Below are 14672 nucleotides of genomic sequence, written 5' to 3' on the forward strand. Positions count from 1 at the left end.
AGTGGTGTCCATGGCCGTTCTCTGAGAACCCCCAGCCTTCGTTTTGCTTAAAAGGCCATTTCAAGCCTTCTCGTGGCTGAGGTCACTTTGAAAAAAGGGGCAAAATAGCTATAGATTCCCTTGAAACCCTGGCCCTGCTGGGTCCTCTTTCGTTTTGAGCCTTTTAAGCACAATTCTTTTGAAGAGAATCTTAATTGCCTCTTTTGGAGCTTTACCCTTCCAGGAACAAGATAAAACGTTCGCCGGCCTGCGATCTCTCACTCACGCTCTGATATTTAAAAACATCAATCATCCTGGCCCAAATGTGCTGAGCGAGCCCATACAGAAGACCCGAGAGTGCACCTTTGACAAACCACTCTGAAGCTGCAGGCCTTTTAATGCCACCAACGCTGAAGGGGAATGGGGACTCGAGCCCAGGCCTCAGATTCAGCAGGAGCTCACAGGAGCACAGCTCTTGAACCTTTCTGAGGGTTCCCCCTCTTCCTCCCCACCTACCTTGTCCATTGAATAGGAGGTGCAGCTGCCTAACAATCCCTGGATTAGGAGAGCGGGCAGCCAGCCAGCAGCCACTAGGGGCTTTGCCACACCCCCAGCAGCCCTCATGCACCCCTGGAGAAGCCCACACCACCCTTTCTCCACTTCTGATGTGATTTTGGGCAGCAGGTGGCTTGCTGGCCTTTTGACTGGGGGGGAAGGCGGCCCAGGAGAGCCCCAGGTGAGCAAGGCCTGCTTGGGCTGGCTGGATCTCTAGCCAGCCCAAGCAGGCCTCACTCTCCCAGGGCTCTCCTTTCTTGCACTGGGTTGCTTTTGGCTGGGGGGGGGTGGGGGGTGGCGGCATATGCTAATGAGTTATACTAATGAGCTCTGCCACCTATTTTTCTACAAAATGACCCCTGCTCGAGCCCATTGGGCAACATTATTTAGGGAAGCAGGCCACGGTTCTCCAGTCTTCCTCTGAAGCCTGTGGGCAGGGTCCGGAAGTTGTTCGAGAAGAACGACGATTGTTTGGATGTCAGCAAAGATGATTAGAAAGCCCAGATCAAGCAGGGGTTTTTCTCCCTGCTCACCATTTTAAAGGGGGTCAACTGCAATTTCAACTGTGGTTCCACCCTCTCCTCTCCCTCCCTCCTTTTTAGGCTTTCTTTATGGCTCCGCGTCCGGCAACGAAATGTGTTTTCCTCGGCAACTGAACACTTCAGACAACAACAATCAGTGCCTACTCGGATCCAATGGGAACACGTTAGGCCAGCTAAATCCCCAGCCACCTGGAGCTATTGATAACCTGCCTCTCGTAACCCAAGAGCCAATGAAGGTAAATGTGTAGCCACAAATAGGAACTTATAGGGCACGGGGAGGGAACCTTTCCCCTTGATGCCAGTCTTGTGGTAAGTCAATATTTAAAAACCCTTTGTGTCACTGAGCATCATGGAACTTGGAAGGGCACTTTTGCACAAGGTTTTGCTTGTATTGGTCAATAATGCCAGTGTGAAACTGGCTTTAGTGTACGTCTGAGTTAAAGTTGGTTTCCTTGGGGTGAACCACGTTCATATTTGGCATGAGTCTAGCTTACTTTGCTGGCTCTTATGTCTGGAACTTCCTCCCAGAGGAAATTTGTGGTACCCCATTTTTCTCAGCCCTTCTGCTGAACCCATTTTTGTGATAGTGGAAAGTACCACCAAGTCACAGCAGACTTCTGGTGATCCCATAGGGCTTTCAAAGCAAGGGGCATTCAAAGGTGGTTTGCCATTGCTTGCCCTGGACTTCCCTGGTGGCCAACCCTGCTTAGCTTCCAGATCTGAGAAGATCAGGCCAGCCGGGGTCATCCAAGTCTGGGCATACCCACTTTGACCCCAAAACTTGCCAGAATTAGGCAAGATTTCCCAGCCCTCTGAAGGCTGTAGAGATGGGGCCAATTTGACCTTGCAAAAGAGGGCAGTTCATAATCTCCATCAGTAACAGTGCGAGTGCCAATAATATATATATTTTCCCAATAATATTTTTAACACCGGTGCTCCTGCCATTTTGGCTTTGGTAGTTTGGGGTACTTCTGAACTTCCTTTGTTCTTTCTTTTTTTTTCAAGGCGCCATCGTTGACGTTGGAAGGCGGCCGACTAAGGCAGTCCCCGCAGCTAGTTAAAGGGAAGCATTATGAAATTGTCCCGGAGCCAGTCTGGAGGGCTCTTTACAACTGGTACACTGCAAACCTGTCTTTACCAAGGCCAGTAAGTACATCAAGAGCAGCCCTGCCGGGTCAGGCCCGGGGTCCAGCTTCTGTGGAATAGAGGCAGCATGGAAGGCCTTGTGGTGGCTCCCTCTGCAGTGGTCTTTCCCCCCCACTGAGGCCTTTGAACACGGAAATTCCATTTAGCTACCATGGCTAAGACAGCCAGCCTGGTGCGGTAACGAGGTTCAGATTTTAAAGGTCCAAGTTGACATCCCTCTTCTGCCATGGAAGTTTGACAGGTGATCACAGACCAGTCATGGTGATAGTGAAAGTGCTGTTAGGTCGCAGTCAATTTATGGTGACCCCGGAGGATTTTCAAAGCAAGAGGTATTCAGAGGTGGCTTTGTCATTGCCTGCTTCCACATAGCAACCTCTGGGGGATTTCTCATCTGAGTGCTGGGGCCAGCCCTGCTTAGATTCCAAATGTGAAGAGGAAGAAGAAATTGGATTTATATCCCGCCCTTCACTCTGAATCTCAGAGTGGCTCACAATCTCCATTACCTTCCCTCCCCCCCACAACAGACACCCTGTGAGGTGGATGGGACTGAGAGAGCTCTCCCAGAAGCTGCCTTTTCAAGGACAACTCTGAGAGAACTTGTGGCTGATCCATGGCCATTTCAGCAGCTGCAAGTGGAGGAGTGGGGAATCAAACCCGGTTCTCCCAGAGAAGAGTCCGCACACTTAACTACACCAAACTGGTTCTCTTGTGAGACTGGGCTAGCTTGGGCCATTCAGGTCAGGGTGGCCAGTCATGCACCAGCCTACCTCACACGGTTGTCGTGAGGATAAAATGGAAGTGTGGAGAACACCGTGTGCCACTTTGGGTCTCCATTGGGTAGGAAGGTGGGGTGTAAATTTATCTATTAAATGGTGGTTATCAGCCTTGAAATATGATAATACAAAGTAGTATTAAGGGGTGAATTGGGTTCTTTGAACTGTAACCAGCAAATCAGACCAAGAACCTTTTATTGAAAAAAAAAATTGTTCTCTGTATTATTCAAGACTATAGGAAATAAGGCATATAAAAACTAACCCCACAGTTACTGTAACAGTAATTTCCAGAATTATCAGCGTTCCTAGCATTGTTTAATCATATTATAGGGAGTTTAAAATGCAAACCAGAATTTCAGGGTTTTGTCTCACTGCTTTTAGGGATTGCACATCCAGAAGTCTCATCTCACCATCTTCTGAGACTTCCATCCAGAGGATTCTGACTTGCTCATCACAGTAGTGCATATTTGTAGAGAACAATCTTTTTCTAACTCTGTTCCGTCATAATCATGTAATTATTATCTAGATAAGAGATTGGCACTTAGCTAAATATGAGATAATCAACACGAGTGCAAACGATCCAAGCAGCCTGCGCATCTCACATCTGATATAGTAAGATAAGGCCATTCTCAGCTCTTAACCTCTACTAAATTAGCAGTTAATCTTAACTTTTCTGTAATCGTTTCAATTTACTGTCCAAGATTAAAGTAATGTTGAGCAAACAGGAATTCACTGACAATTGGAGAGTGCTCGAAACTCTCAGCTTGCAAGCTCAGCAAGAAAAGAGATTCAAGTGGCTAGCTGTGTTGGTCTGAAATATCAAAACAAAACTTGAGTCCAGTGGCGCCGTTAAGACCAACACAGTTTTTTTAAAAGCATAAGCTTTTGTGTGCATGGGGTCGAGCCCTTAAAACCACGCTGTCGCGATCACCCTGGACGTGGGGTGCCTGCACACAAAAGCTTATACCTTGGATAAAACTTTGTTGGTCTTGAAGGTGCCACCGGACTCAGCAGGAAAAGGTTAGTGAATGTGATAGCTGCTGCCGGAGCTTTTTTTTTTTTTTGTAGCAGGAACCCCTTTGCATATTAGGCCACACACCCCTGATGTAGCCAATCCTCCCGGAGCTTGCAGGGCTCTTCGTACAGGGCCTACTGCAAGCTCCTGGAGGATTGGCTACATCAAGAGCGTGCGGCCTAATATGCAAAGGAGTTCCTGCTACAAAAAAAGCCCCTGGCTGCTGCTATAGGGCAGTGGCTCCCAACATTTTTGGCACCAGGGACTGGTTTTGTAGAAGTCAATTTTTCCATGGACTGGTGGGGGGGTGGGGCTGGGGTTTTTGCTGCCCCAGGCTGCCCCCCCGACCGCACCCCATTCCTGCCCCCCATGATGGTCTTTAAATGGGGGGGGGAGACTAGGGCGGTTTCTGCCGCCTCCCAGCTAGGTGGCCAGGCAGCAGAAGGCCAGTCTGCCTCCCCCTCCCGTTTAAAGACTCCCACCTGAGGCTGCACGGCCTCTTTTGTCTGCCCAGGTTCCAGGTGGGTGGGGGCAATGTGGCGCCTCTGCCTTGCTCCGTGGCCCGGTTGCGAGCAGTCCATGGACCAGTGCCGGGCTGCGGCCTGGTAGTTGGGGACCCCTGCTGTAGAGGACCTGCTGCCCCCTTTCTCCTGCCCAGTTGAGCCCTTGACACCGCGCTGTCACGATCACCCTGGAGCACCTTGCTTGAGCTTTTCCAGGCTGCTGGGAGTTGAGGGTGAATGAAGGATAGTTCCATTTTGACTGGTTGTTTGTTTGTTTGTTTTTAGTTCTGCTGGATGTGTAAAAAGCATTTTGTGATTCAGTTTTGCAGTCAGGGAGGCCCCAGCTGAGTAAGAGTTTTAGAAGATCAGACGTAGCAAACTGAAATGAAACATAAATACAGTTTCATGTAGTTTTCTTTCCTAATGAGCTTTTAGACTTTTTTTTTTGGTATTTTTTTGTCCGTGCGCATGCGCACCTGGAAGTCCTAGTGACCTCTGGTGACTGACCCTTACTGGAGGAGGCCTGGAGGAGAGTCAGAGATGTGGCTGAATGAAGCCTGCCCCCTACCCTTTTGACTTCTGGTATTCCGAGGAGGAATCCCATCCCAGCGTCGACCCTGCTTAGCTTCTAAGATCTGGTCCAGGTCAGGGTGAGCTGCAGTACTGCAGTCCAAACTGTGCTCACGACCTGAGTTTGATCCCGGCAGAAGCTGGGTTCAAGTTGCCGGCTCAAGGTTGACTCAGCCTTCCATCCTTCTGAGGTTGGTAAAAGGAGTCCCCAGTGTGCTGGGGGGAAAGTGTAGATGACTGGGGAAGGCAATGGCAAACCACCTCGTAAAAAGTCTGCCATGAATACACCATGATAAGATGTCACCCCAGAGTCAGAAACGACTGGTGCTTTACCTTTACCTTTATTACAGTGTTAAAGCTATGCAGAGATATGGTATCTCCGGTCTGCAGTGATCCCAGCTTTTGTTTCCCAGGGCACTTCTCCCTTCCGCTCAAAGCCTCCTTGAAGCGTGAGTGGTAAAAGAATTGTCGTGAATGCTTCAGCCCATCTTTGCCTTTGGTGAGGGACCGCTGGGTCACCAGATGGTAGCTGTTTAGTTTTTGCAGACGCCGTAAAAACCAAGTGACCTGTGACACCTTGGAGACTAACTGCTTTAACGTGACAGGAGCTTGAGTGGGCTCGTTCCCGCTTCCTCGAATGTAGGGAGTGTTTTTCTCACTTGGCACCAGGGCAAGGTGTGTGTCTGTGTCCTCGTGCCCAGGAACATAGAGAAAATGGCAGTAAAAATGTGCCAAACGTCAAGTCAAAAGAGTATGCAATGTCAGCAAAGGCTTCTGCTGCAATTCCAGCATTATCCTATGCACAGGTAATCCAATCTAAGCCTGTAGAAATCTATGGCTTTAGACTGGCATTAACTGTGTAGAGGATTATGCTGCTAATCTATTAAGGAGCTAGCATGGTGCGGTGCCTGAGAGCAGGAACTGTGATCGGGAAGTTTGAATGTGACCTCTTCTGTGAGCTCACTTTGGCTGCTCTCTCCAGGTCTCAGCCTCTGATTTGCAGGAATCCTGGCCCGCCTTCCGGGGCTGGTTTTAAGGATCGCACCCAGCGGCGAGGTTGGATCCTAAGGCTCCTTCTGCCGAGACAAGCGGCACTTCTGCTTGTTCTTCCAGTTCCCCATTTGTGGTAGGGCTCATTAGCATAACTCATTAGCATATGCCGCAGCCCCCTAGCCGAAAGGAACCCGACGCAAGAAAGGAGAGCCCTGGGTAAGCAAGGCCTGCTTGGACTGACTAGAGATCCAGCCAGCCCAAACAGGCTTCACTCACCTGGGGCTCTCCTGGACTGCCCCCTCCCCAGTCAAAAGGCCAGCAAGCCACCCGCCGCCCCAAATCACATAAGAAGTGGTGAAAGGGTGGCATGGGCTTCTCCAGGGAAATGGGGGCTGCTGGGGGTGTGGCAAAGCTCCTGGTGGCTGGCTGGCTGCCCACTCTCCTAATCCAGGGATTGTTATGCAGCTGCACCTACTATGCAATGGACAAGGTAGGTGGGGAGGAGGAGGAGGGGAAACCCTCAGAAAGGTCCAGGAGCTGTGCTGTCCTGTGAGCTCCTGCTGAATCTGAGGTCTGCCTTCAGGCACCTTGCTTTGTTCCCCAATAGCCCCCACTGCACTCTTGGAGGGGGGCAGGGAGAAATCACAAGGCATGTAGCAGGTGGTGATGGGCAAGTTTTGTTCTGCGCTGCTTGCGGTTGCCCTGATGCCAGTGTATGTGAAGTGCTTTGAGCAGCTGGAGGGAGTCCTGTACCCGTGCTAAACAGGATTAGTCTTGGAAGTGCTGGAAGGCTGTTTGGGTTGCACTAGGCTCAGCAATCCTCTCTCCCCGGCAGCGGTTCATTTCCCCCCTTTCGCTTTCATCAGGTTTCTGATCCCGATGAGCTTTTAGCAAAGCTCTGCGCATCGAAGGAAGAGAGCTGGTTTGAAATACCTTGTAACGGTTGAGAATTGTATGGGGACGAGGGATATGTTGGAGCATGTGTGTGTCTGTGGAGTGGGGGGTGGGGTGAGGAGCCATGTATGTGTCTAATACCCAGGGAGGGAGATCTGGCACGCACCTCCAAATGTGTGGGAGGGCTAAAACGCACAGCCCTCTTTCCTCCTTCCAGAAAGGATGCCCAGGGCTGCCTTCAGAGCAACAGGGAAACTCTATAATTGCCATTGAAGCTCCTCCGCCGAGCAGTTTGGGTAGCTTTTTTTCTCTCCTCGCCGTAACCCTTCAGCAGACTGGCTCGGAATCATGAAGACGCCGTCCTTTTTTTTTCAAAAATAGCACGAAATGCGCGTCGCTGTTTTTCGTGATGGCTGTAAAGGAGCGGGGGGGGGGGGGGAGGGAGATTAACCAGAGCCAGACAATGTTTAGCCAGTGAGGGAAGGCTGATGCAGGTGGCCTGTCGACGCTTTGATGCTGACTCTTCCTCTGGAGCACCAAGAGATCCAGCTCTGCCACTCGACTTCTCCCACACGTTCTCCATGGAAACGAGCATCTTTTCGTGGCCTGCAAAAGGCCACGTGAGTCGCAAGAAACACCAGCAATGTGCTTTGCCCGGTCCGTCTTAAACTGGGGGGAGGGGAAGCAGTAGAGCACGGGTTCCCCATTGCTGAAAGCTCCCGGTTCAGTCCCTGCTCCCTTCAGTGCGGAGGCTCTCAGCGGGCGCAATTGCCATCTGCAGGGGCGGCTTGAGCCAGCTGCTGGGGGATGTTGCGACACCCCCGTTCCGCTGCATGTCAGTTGCGTGGGTCTGGGCGCACAGGTTGTCAGGCAGAGGCATGGGCTGGCTCTGTCCTGACCCGTGCCTGGAGCCCTTTGCTTGGCAAGGTTGTTGGTACAGGGCTAACAACTGCCTTCGACCTTTCCAGGTTGTGACCCTGACCTGTGAGATGAGACCCACTTGGAGTTCCAGGCTATACTGATTGTCCCAGGTTTCATCCAGAGGTCCTTCTGATCCTGCTTCCCAAGATCTTTTTAGCTGGTAGCAGGGCCGGCTCACCAACTAGGCAAACTAGGTGGCTGCCTAAGGCACCAGCAGAGTGGGGACGCCAAATTCGGCCTTCCCCCCTCTCCCCTATGCAAACGCCTATTTTGCCTTTTCCCCAGCCTCCTCCTCCCTCTATTTCAATGCCCGGAACTGGCGGTAGAGCGCCACGCTCCGGGCTATCTAAAGGCGCCCCCCCCTGCCAGTCAGCTGATCGGTGGGGGGGGCGCCTTTAGATAGCCCTGAGCATGCCGGTTCCAGGTGTTTAAATAGACCGGGGGGGGGGAAGGGAGGAGGAGGCACGGGGGGGAGGGAGGAGGCGGTGTGGGGGGAGGCACAGTGGGCCCGAGTCTGCCTAGTGCCCAAGGGCTGGTCCTGTCTGAGAGATGCCAGGGGTTGGACTGGAGATCTTTTGCGTATAAAATATGTTGACTGCTGAGCTGGTGTGTGTGTGTGGGGGGGGGCATGCTTTAGCCATGCAGCACACAGCTAGATTTCAGTCCAGTCACGGATTAGGGACTAACAAGCCTTTTCAGGGCATGAGCTTTCAAGAGTCAAAATCCCCTTCATCGGATACAAGTCAGAATGGAGATCTCTTATGTCCCAGTCAGAAGGTGGAAGGGGTGTGGCAGAAAAGGAACTCAGGGTGTGAAGTTGTGATGTACATTGTAACCGGCTTCATTAGATCAGAGCAGAAATGCCCGGGGACAGAAAATTACCAACTGTAGTGAGATAAGAATCCTGTGTCGCTATTCAGCCCTGGAAGATCCTGACTTGGTGAATGAACTCAGATTCAACAATCTCATCTTGCAGTCGCCTCTTGAAAGCTTCTTTGTTTGAGGACTACCACTCTGAGGTCAGCAGCGGAACAACCTGGGACCTGCAATGCATGTTTCTTTTTCCGAGAACTTCCCATCCCAGTGCAGACTGGCAGCAACTCTCCCTGGCGTTTCCCTGTGCATGTGGCCTGTGGGCCTTTCCTTGGAGTGGTGCAGTCCATCAGCCAGTGGGCCTCATGATCCGCTTGTTTGGCTTGGGCAGGGGTTGTTTTGTTGAAAAATAGGTGGTGGGGCTCATTAGCATAACTCATTAGCATATGCCACCCCCACCAGCCAAAAGCAACCTGACACAAGAGAGGAGAACCCCAGGCGAGCGAGGCCTGCTTGGACTGACTAGATATCCAGCCGGCCCAAGCAGGCCTCGCTCGCCTGGGGCTCTCCTGGGCTGTTCTCCCCACAGTCAAAAGGCCAGCAAGCCACCTGCTGCCCAAAATCACATATGAAGTGGAGAAAGGGTGGTGCGGGCTCCTCCAGGAGTTAATGAAGGCTGCTGGGAGCGTGGCAAAGCTCCTGGTGGTTGGCTGGCTGCCCGCTATTCTAATCCAGGGATTGTTATGCAGCTGCACCTACTCCAGAGGGTCCAGAGGAGGGCGACGAAGATGGTGAGGGGTCTGGAGACCAAGTCCTATGAGGAAAGGTTGAAGGACCTGGGCATGTTTAGCCTGGAGAGGAGGTGGCTGAGAGGTGATATGATCACCATCTTCAAGTACTTGAAGGGTTGTCATATAGAGGACAGTGCAGAATTGTTTTCTGTGGCCCTGGAAGGTCAGACCAGAACTAACGGGTTGAAATTAAATCAAAAGAATTTCCGGCTCAACATTAGGAAGAACTTCCTGACTGTTAAAGCGGTTCCTCAGTGGAACAGGCTTCCTTGGAAGGTGGTGGGCTCTCCTTCCTTGGAGGTTTTTAAACAGAGGCTGGATGGCCATCTGACAACAATGCGGATCCTGTGAATTTAGGGGGAGGAGTTTGTGAGTTTCCTGCCCTGTGCAGGGGGTTGGACTAGATGACCCTGGAGGTCCCTTCCAACTCTATGATTCTACGATTCTACTATTCAATGGACAAGGGAGGGAGGGTGGGAGGAGGGGGGCCATCAGAAAGGTTCAGGAGCCTCTACGCCTGTGAGCTCCTGCTGAATTCAAGGCCTGGGCTCGGGGTACGAGGCAGCTCCTTGTATTGTTGCCAGATGATCCGCAGAAAGTTTTTCAAAACCTGCAGCGCCCTGAAAGTGAAGCCCTCCTTGCTCTTCCCTCCCCAGGTGATCCGAAACAGCAAGACGAACCAGCCTGAGCTGGAGCTCTTCCCCCGCTACCTGCTCTTCCTGCGGCAGCAGCCCGCCACCCGGACGCAGCAGTCCAACATCTGGGTGAACCTGGGTATGATGAGCCTGAGAATGTTTCCTCACCATTTGCCGAGAGGTAACGTTAAGAATACAGCAAGAATCTCCCCCCACCCCCGTCGGGAGACCGGCACCGCTGCCCACTTGGCCTGAGGCTTTGGCTACCCTGCTGCTTGCGAGTGGTTGCCAGGAGATTTTGGAAGCAGGGCTGGTGACGGATAAGTTCCTTCTCTTCCCCCACGCAACACCTCTCCAACACACAGAACTCTTATGGAAGGTCACACCGCGTTAGCAGTACTTGCTTTCCTCTTGTTTTAAAAAAAACACACACAACTCTGCTAGCTCAAACTCTACCTCTACTAGCTAAATCAGGGGTGGCCAAACTGTGGCTCGGGAGCCACATGTGGCTCTTTCACACATATTGAGCGGCTCTTGAAGCCCCCACCGCACCGCTGGCTGGCTTGGTGAAGGCATTTGTCTCTTTAAATCACTTCTCCAAGCCAGCCGATGGCTTGGAGAATGCATTTAAAGTTACTTTCTTTCCACCTCTCCCTCCCCCATTTATTTTTCCTCCTTCCTTCCTTCTGGCTCTCCAACATTTGACATTCATGTCTTGTGGCTCTCAAACATCTGACATTTCTTCTATGTGGCTCTTACATTATGCAAGTTTGGCCACCCCTGAGCTAAATGGAGTGGCATGGCTTCTTTTGGAATGTGCATCCATAGATTCCCTGCACCTAGAAGACCAGCAGGTCAGGGGTAGTTAGGGCTCTTTTCAACAGAGCAGCCAAAGACGGAGGGTTGAATTACACAAAGGGGCGGTAGGACATTCTGCTGCACAGCAAACAGTGGGGTGAATCACACTTTGGAACATTCCTTTATCTTTAAAAAGTTCCCTTCAGAGAGTGGGAGGAGGGCCTTTCTCCCTGCTGTGCTAGCTTTCTGTTTGCAGGGGAGTTTTTCCAATGCAAACAGAGCCTTCAGATTTAGAGCCTCCCATCTGCAGTGATGCAGTTCAGTCTGACACTTCAGTATTGTATCCTGTTGTTCTCCCGCATGTGTGAACTAGGCCTGAGGGGGAGCATTCCAGAAGAGCATCATCAGTTGCTTTTGCTGGACAGGTAAACTGACCCCCTGAGTTGAGAGCTAGTTAGATGTAATGGTTAAGTGTGTGGGCTCTTATCTGGGAGAACCGGGTTTGATTCCCCACTCCTCCACTTGCACCTGCTGGAATGGCCTTGGGTCAGCCAGAGCTCTGGCAGAGATTGTCCTTGAAAGGGCAGCTTTTGGGAGAGCCCTCTCAGCCCCACCCACCTCACAGGGTGTCTGTTGTGGTGGCCGGGGGGGGGGGGAGAAGATATAGGAGATTGTGAGCCGCTCTGAGACTCTGATTCAGAGAGAAGGGCGGGGTATAAATCTGCAATCGTCGTCTTCTTATGTCGGCCCAAAGTACAAGAGTGTCCCCTGTTGTGGTCGAAGGCTGACCCAGTGCTGGATTTCTTCCTTATAGAAGAGCCAGTGTGCAGACTGATAAAGGCAGACATTAGAAGTCTTTGGTCAGTTTATGCATCCCGGAGAAAAGGGCCTGGTTCACACTTGCAGGAGAATGAGCTGTCCGAATGGGCTGTGCAGTCTGCAAGGAGAGGATGGTGGGAAAGCACATTTTGGAATCCTCCTCTATGAAATCTCCCTTCTGATAGAAAACTAGCACAGGAGGACTTTGCTGGGCACAGTGTTCGGCTTGCATGGAGCATTCTGTGCAAAGGAATGTTCAAACCTGACATCCGGTGCCTGCAGTTCATCCCACCCCTTCAGGGTTCTGCTTGCTCAGTCCGATTTCATTCTCCCGGCATTACAAGAAAAAAAACAAAACCTTTTCACATAGATGTCTGTGTATAATGTGTATTCTTCGATATCACAAAATCACGAGTTACTCCACATTTTGTTTTGCGGGTCATGAAATGGGCAGTTCTCCCTGCCCCTGTGAAATGCATCACGCCCTCCCTTTACCTGCAGCCTTTGCTACAGGTACGCAGCCCCCCCACCCCCGCTTCCCATTCTCAAATCCTAGATTTTTAAAAATTCTGACCAAGCGGTTGCTTTCGAGTGACCTGAAATCAGCTGCGGTTGGCATCAGCCCATGGGCAGAGCAGCAAGAGACCAACTTTCCAGAGCGGTTTGATGAGACAGAATCGAACAGGGGTTGATCAACATGCATTGATAAAACTCTGAATAAATCTGCATGCCTAAAAGAGGGGACAGCCAGGTTAAGGTTTATGTCTTGAGTTGAGAGAGACGGTTTCCTGGTTTGTCTCACAGCAGACAAAGAAGAAGAGGAATGCTCCTTCTGGGGCATGGGATTATTCAGCTGGCAGGCAGCATCTTAGAACACAACTCAAAAGTTATAATGACCAACAGTTGCTAATAACCATACCATACCATACCATACCATACCATACCATACCATACCATACCATACCATACCATACCATACCATACCATACCAAACCTTTAATGGCATAATAGATTCAGATAAAAATACACAGAATATTAAAATTTGAACACTGGAGATAAAATCAAAATAAAACCGAGCTTACAGATGCATTCAAACATGGTCAGAATTAAGTTTAAGGATGTCCGCCAGAAATTTTGGCACAGCCTTACTAACCACCCCCTCAGTATCACTCAATAAATGATAACAGGGTGGCAGAATAGACAAATCTGGAGAAAAAGAAAGCTTGCCAAATAAATCTTTACAGAGGTTATGGTAAAAAGAACAATCAAGCAATATATGCTGGATTGAGTCAGGGGTATTCGCTCCACAGGAGCAAAGTCTGTCGGCTAAAGGGACTTGCTGATATCTCCCTTGTAAAACTTTGGAGGGAAACGCGTTTAGTCTAGCCAACATAAATGCCCTGCCGCTATTTTTATGATTGGTAATATAAGGTGAGAACACATGAATACATGAAAAGTCACAAATAACTCTCCAAGGAGTGTGAAATATGAAAGAACGTAGAGCGCCACTGTACAGGGAGTTGAATTGTTTCTCCGGTTTCGACGAATCTTCAACCAATAGTACGCTCTACTTCACTTGTCTTCAATAAAGACAGCTTCAAATTGATCAGCACTAAACCTCTTCCATAAACCACTAGAATGAATTTACATTTCGTGAAAAGGACGTGTAGTCTCAGCAATCTCAAAAACAGCTCAAAAATGGCCTTGAACCATTGAACCATTGGTTGAAGATTCATCGAAACCGAAGTAACAAGGCAACCCCCTGTACAGTGGCGCTCTACGTTCTTCCATATTTCACACTCCGTGGAGAGTTGTGACTTTTCATGTATTCATGTGTTCTCACCTTATATTACCAATTGTAATTTTTCTATTGTTGTTAGTAATTGTTGGTCACTATAACCTTTGAGTTGTGTGTATATATTTCAGTCCACAGTGACCTCTCCCCTGGGTTGCTTAGCACCTTAGGACAGGCATTCCCAGATGAAAGATGAGTAGAGATGTATCTTCTGAAACTCTGGGGTGTTAAGTAGGTCATGTGTCACAGCAGATACCCTTTAAAGAGAGAGGCCTATTGTCCGGTGTGAAAGTCCAGGAGGGAATGCCTCTTCTGAAAGGGCGGTAGATTGTTAGGCAGCTCACATGCTGCAGCTGATACCTTTTTGGGGAGAGGCATTCTTTCCTTTGTGAAAGACAAGGGGGATCCTTCTCCTGAGGCATTGCTTGCCATCCAGAGTTTTTAAAAAATTAATTACTAAATTAAAGCAAAGCCGTGGGTGATGAGATGAACAGGGCAGGGGGAATGCAATATTTTTTAATTGGCCCAGAGTTTTTAAACCCCAGCGAATTGGCTAAAAAACGCAGGCCTCATAATAAACGATGCCGTGGTGCTAGAAAAGGAGACACCCGGACACGGAAGCTTTTGTGATTTTTGTGAGCATTACTTTATCCCGTTTGCTTTTGTGTCGGCAAACGGGCTTTGAAAAACTGCTTGTGTTTGAAGCCTGCCCCCTTGCTCCAAAGAGCTGAGGGCAGTGAACGTGGGATCGCCCCCTTTCAATTCTCACGACCGTCTTGCGAGGTAGACGAAGCTGAACCCAGCAGAGGCTAGCAAGGGGCATTAGAAGCTGTGAAATTCCTGTAGAGGCAAGGCTGAGTTAGGGATTGTGTTGTGCCCTTAAACGTCAACCCTCCCCTCTCCCTGCCCGTCTGCTGCCGCCTGGCTTTGCCATCTGCTGGCACCAGCTGTGTGAAATCCATGTGGATTTTTGCATTCCCACATGACCCTCGCTGCACATAAACTGTCCAGGAAGAGAAACATTTTCTGATAGCCAACCCGCTCTGCTCTTTGCAGCACCCAGAGTGGTGTTGGCTCTCAAGACCTGCTAGATTTCTGTAATCGCTCGTGCTAATTCAACACAACAGACT

The 14672-nt window shown here is 50.2% G+C and overlaps 1 protein-coding gene across 3 annotated transcripts in view; it reads left to right on the forward strand.

Moving 5' to 3' along the window:
• The window catches only part of USP32 (ubiquitin specific peptidase 32), a 245394-nt gene that overhangs the window by 183072 nt on the left and 47650 nt on the right, over window positions 1-14672 (forward strand). For 2 of the 3 annotated variants that reach the window (XM_060259077.1, XM_060259079.1), the window contains exons 14-16: window positions 1137-1312; window positions 2082-2222; window positions 10152-10311. In XM_060259077.1, the coding sequence (XP_060115060.1) occupies window positions 1137-1312; window positions 2082-2222; window positions 10152-10311 (477 nt within the window). The remainder of the gene's footprint in view (window positions 1-1136; window positions 1313-2081; window positions 2223-10151; window positions 10312-14672) is intronic. The other variant, XM_060259078.1, reaches the window with a different exon arrangement.

The sequence above is a fragment of the Heteronotia binoei genome, chromosome 18, assembly GCF_032191835.1.
Source record: "Heteronotia binoei isolate CCM8104 ecotype False Entrance Well chromosome 18, APGP_CSIRO_Hbin_v1, whole genome shotgun sequence".
Lineage (NCBI taxonomy): Eukaryota > Metazoa > Chordata > Lepidosauria > Squamata > Gekkonidae > Heteronotia > Heteronotia binoei.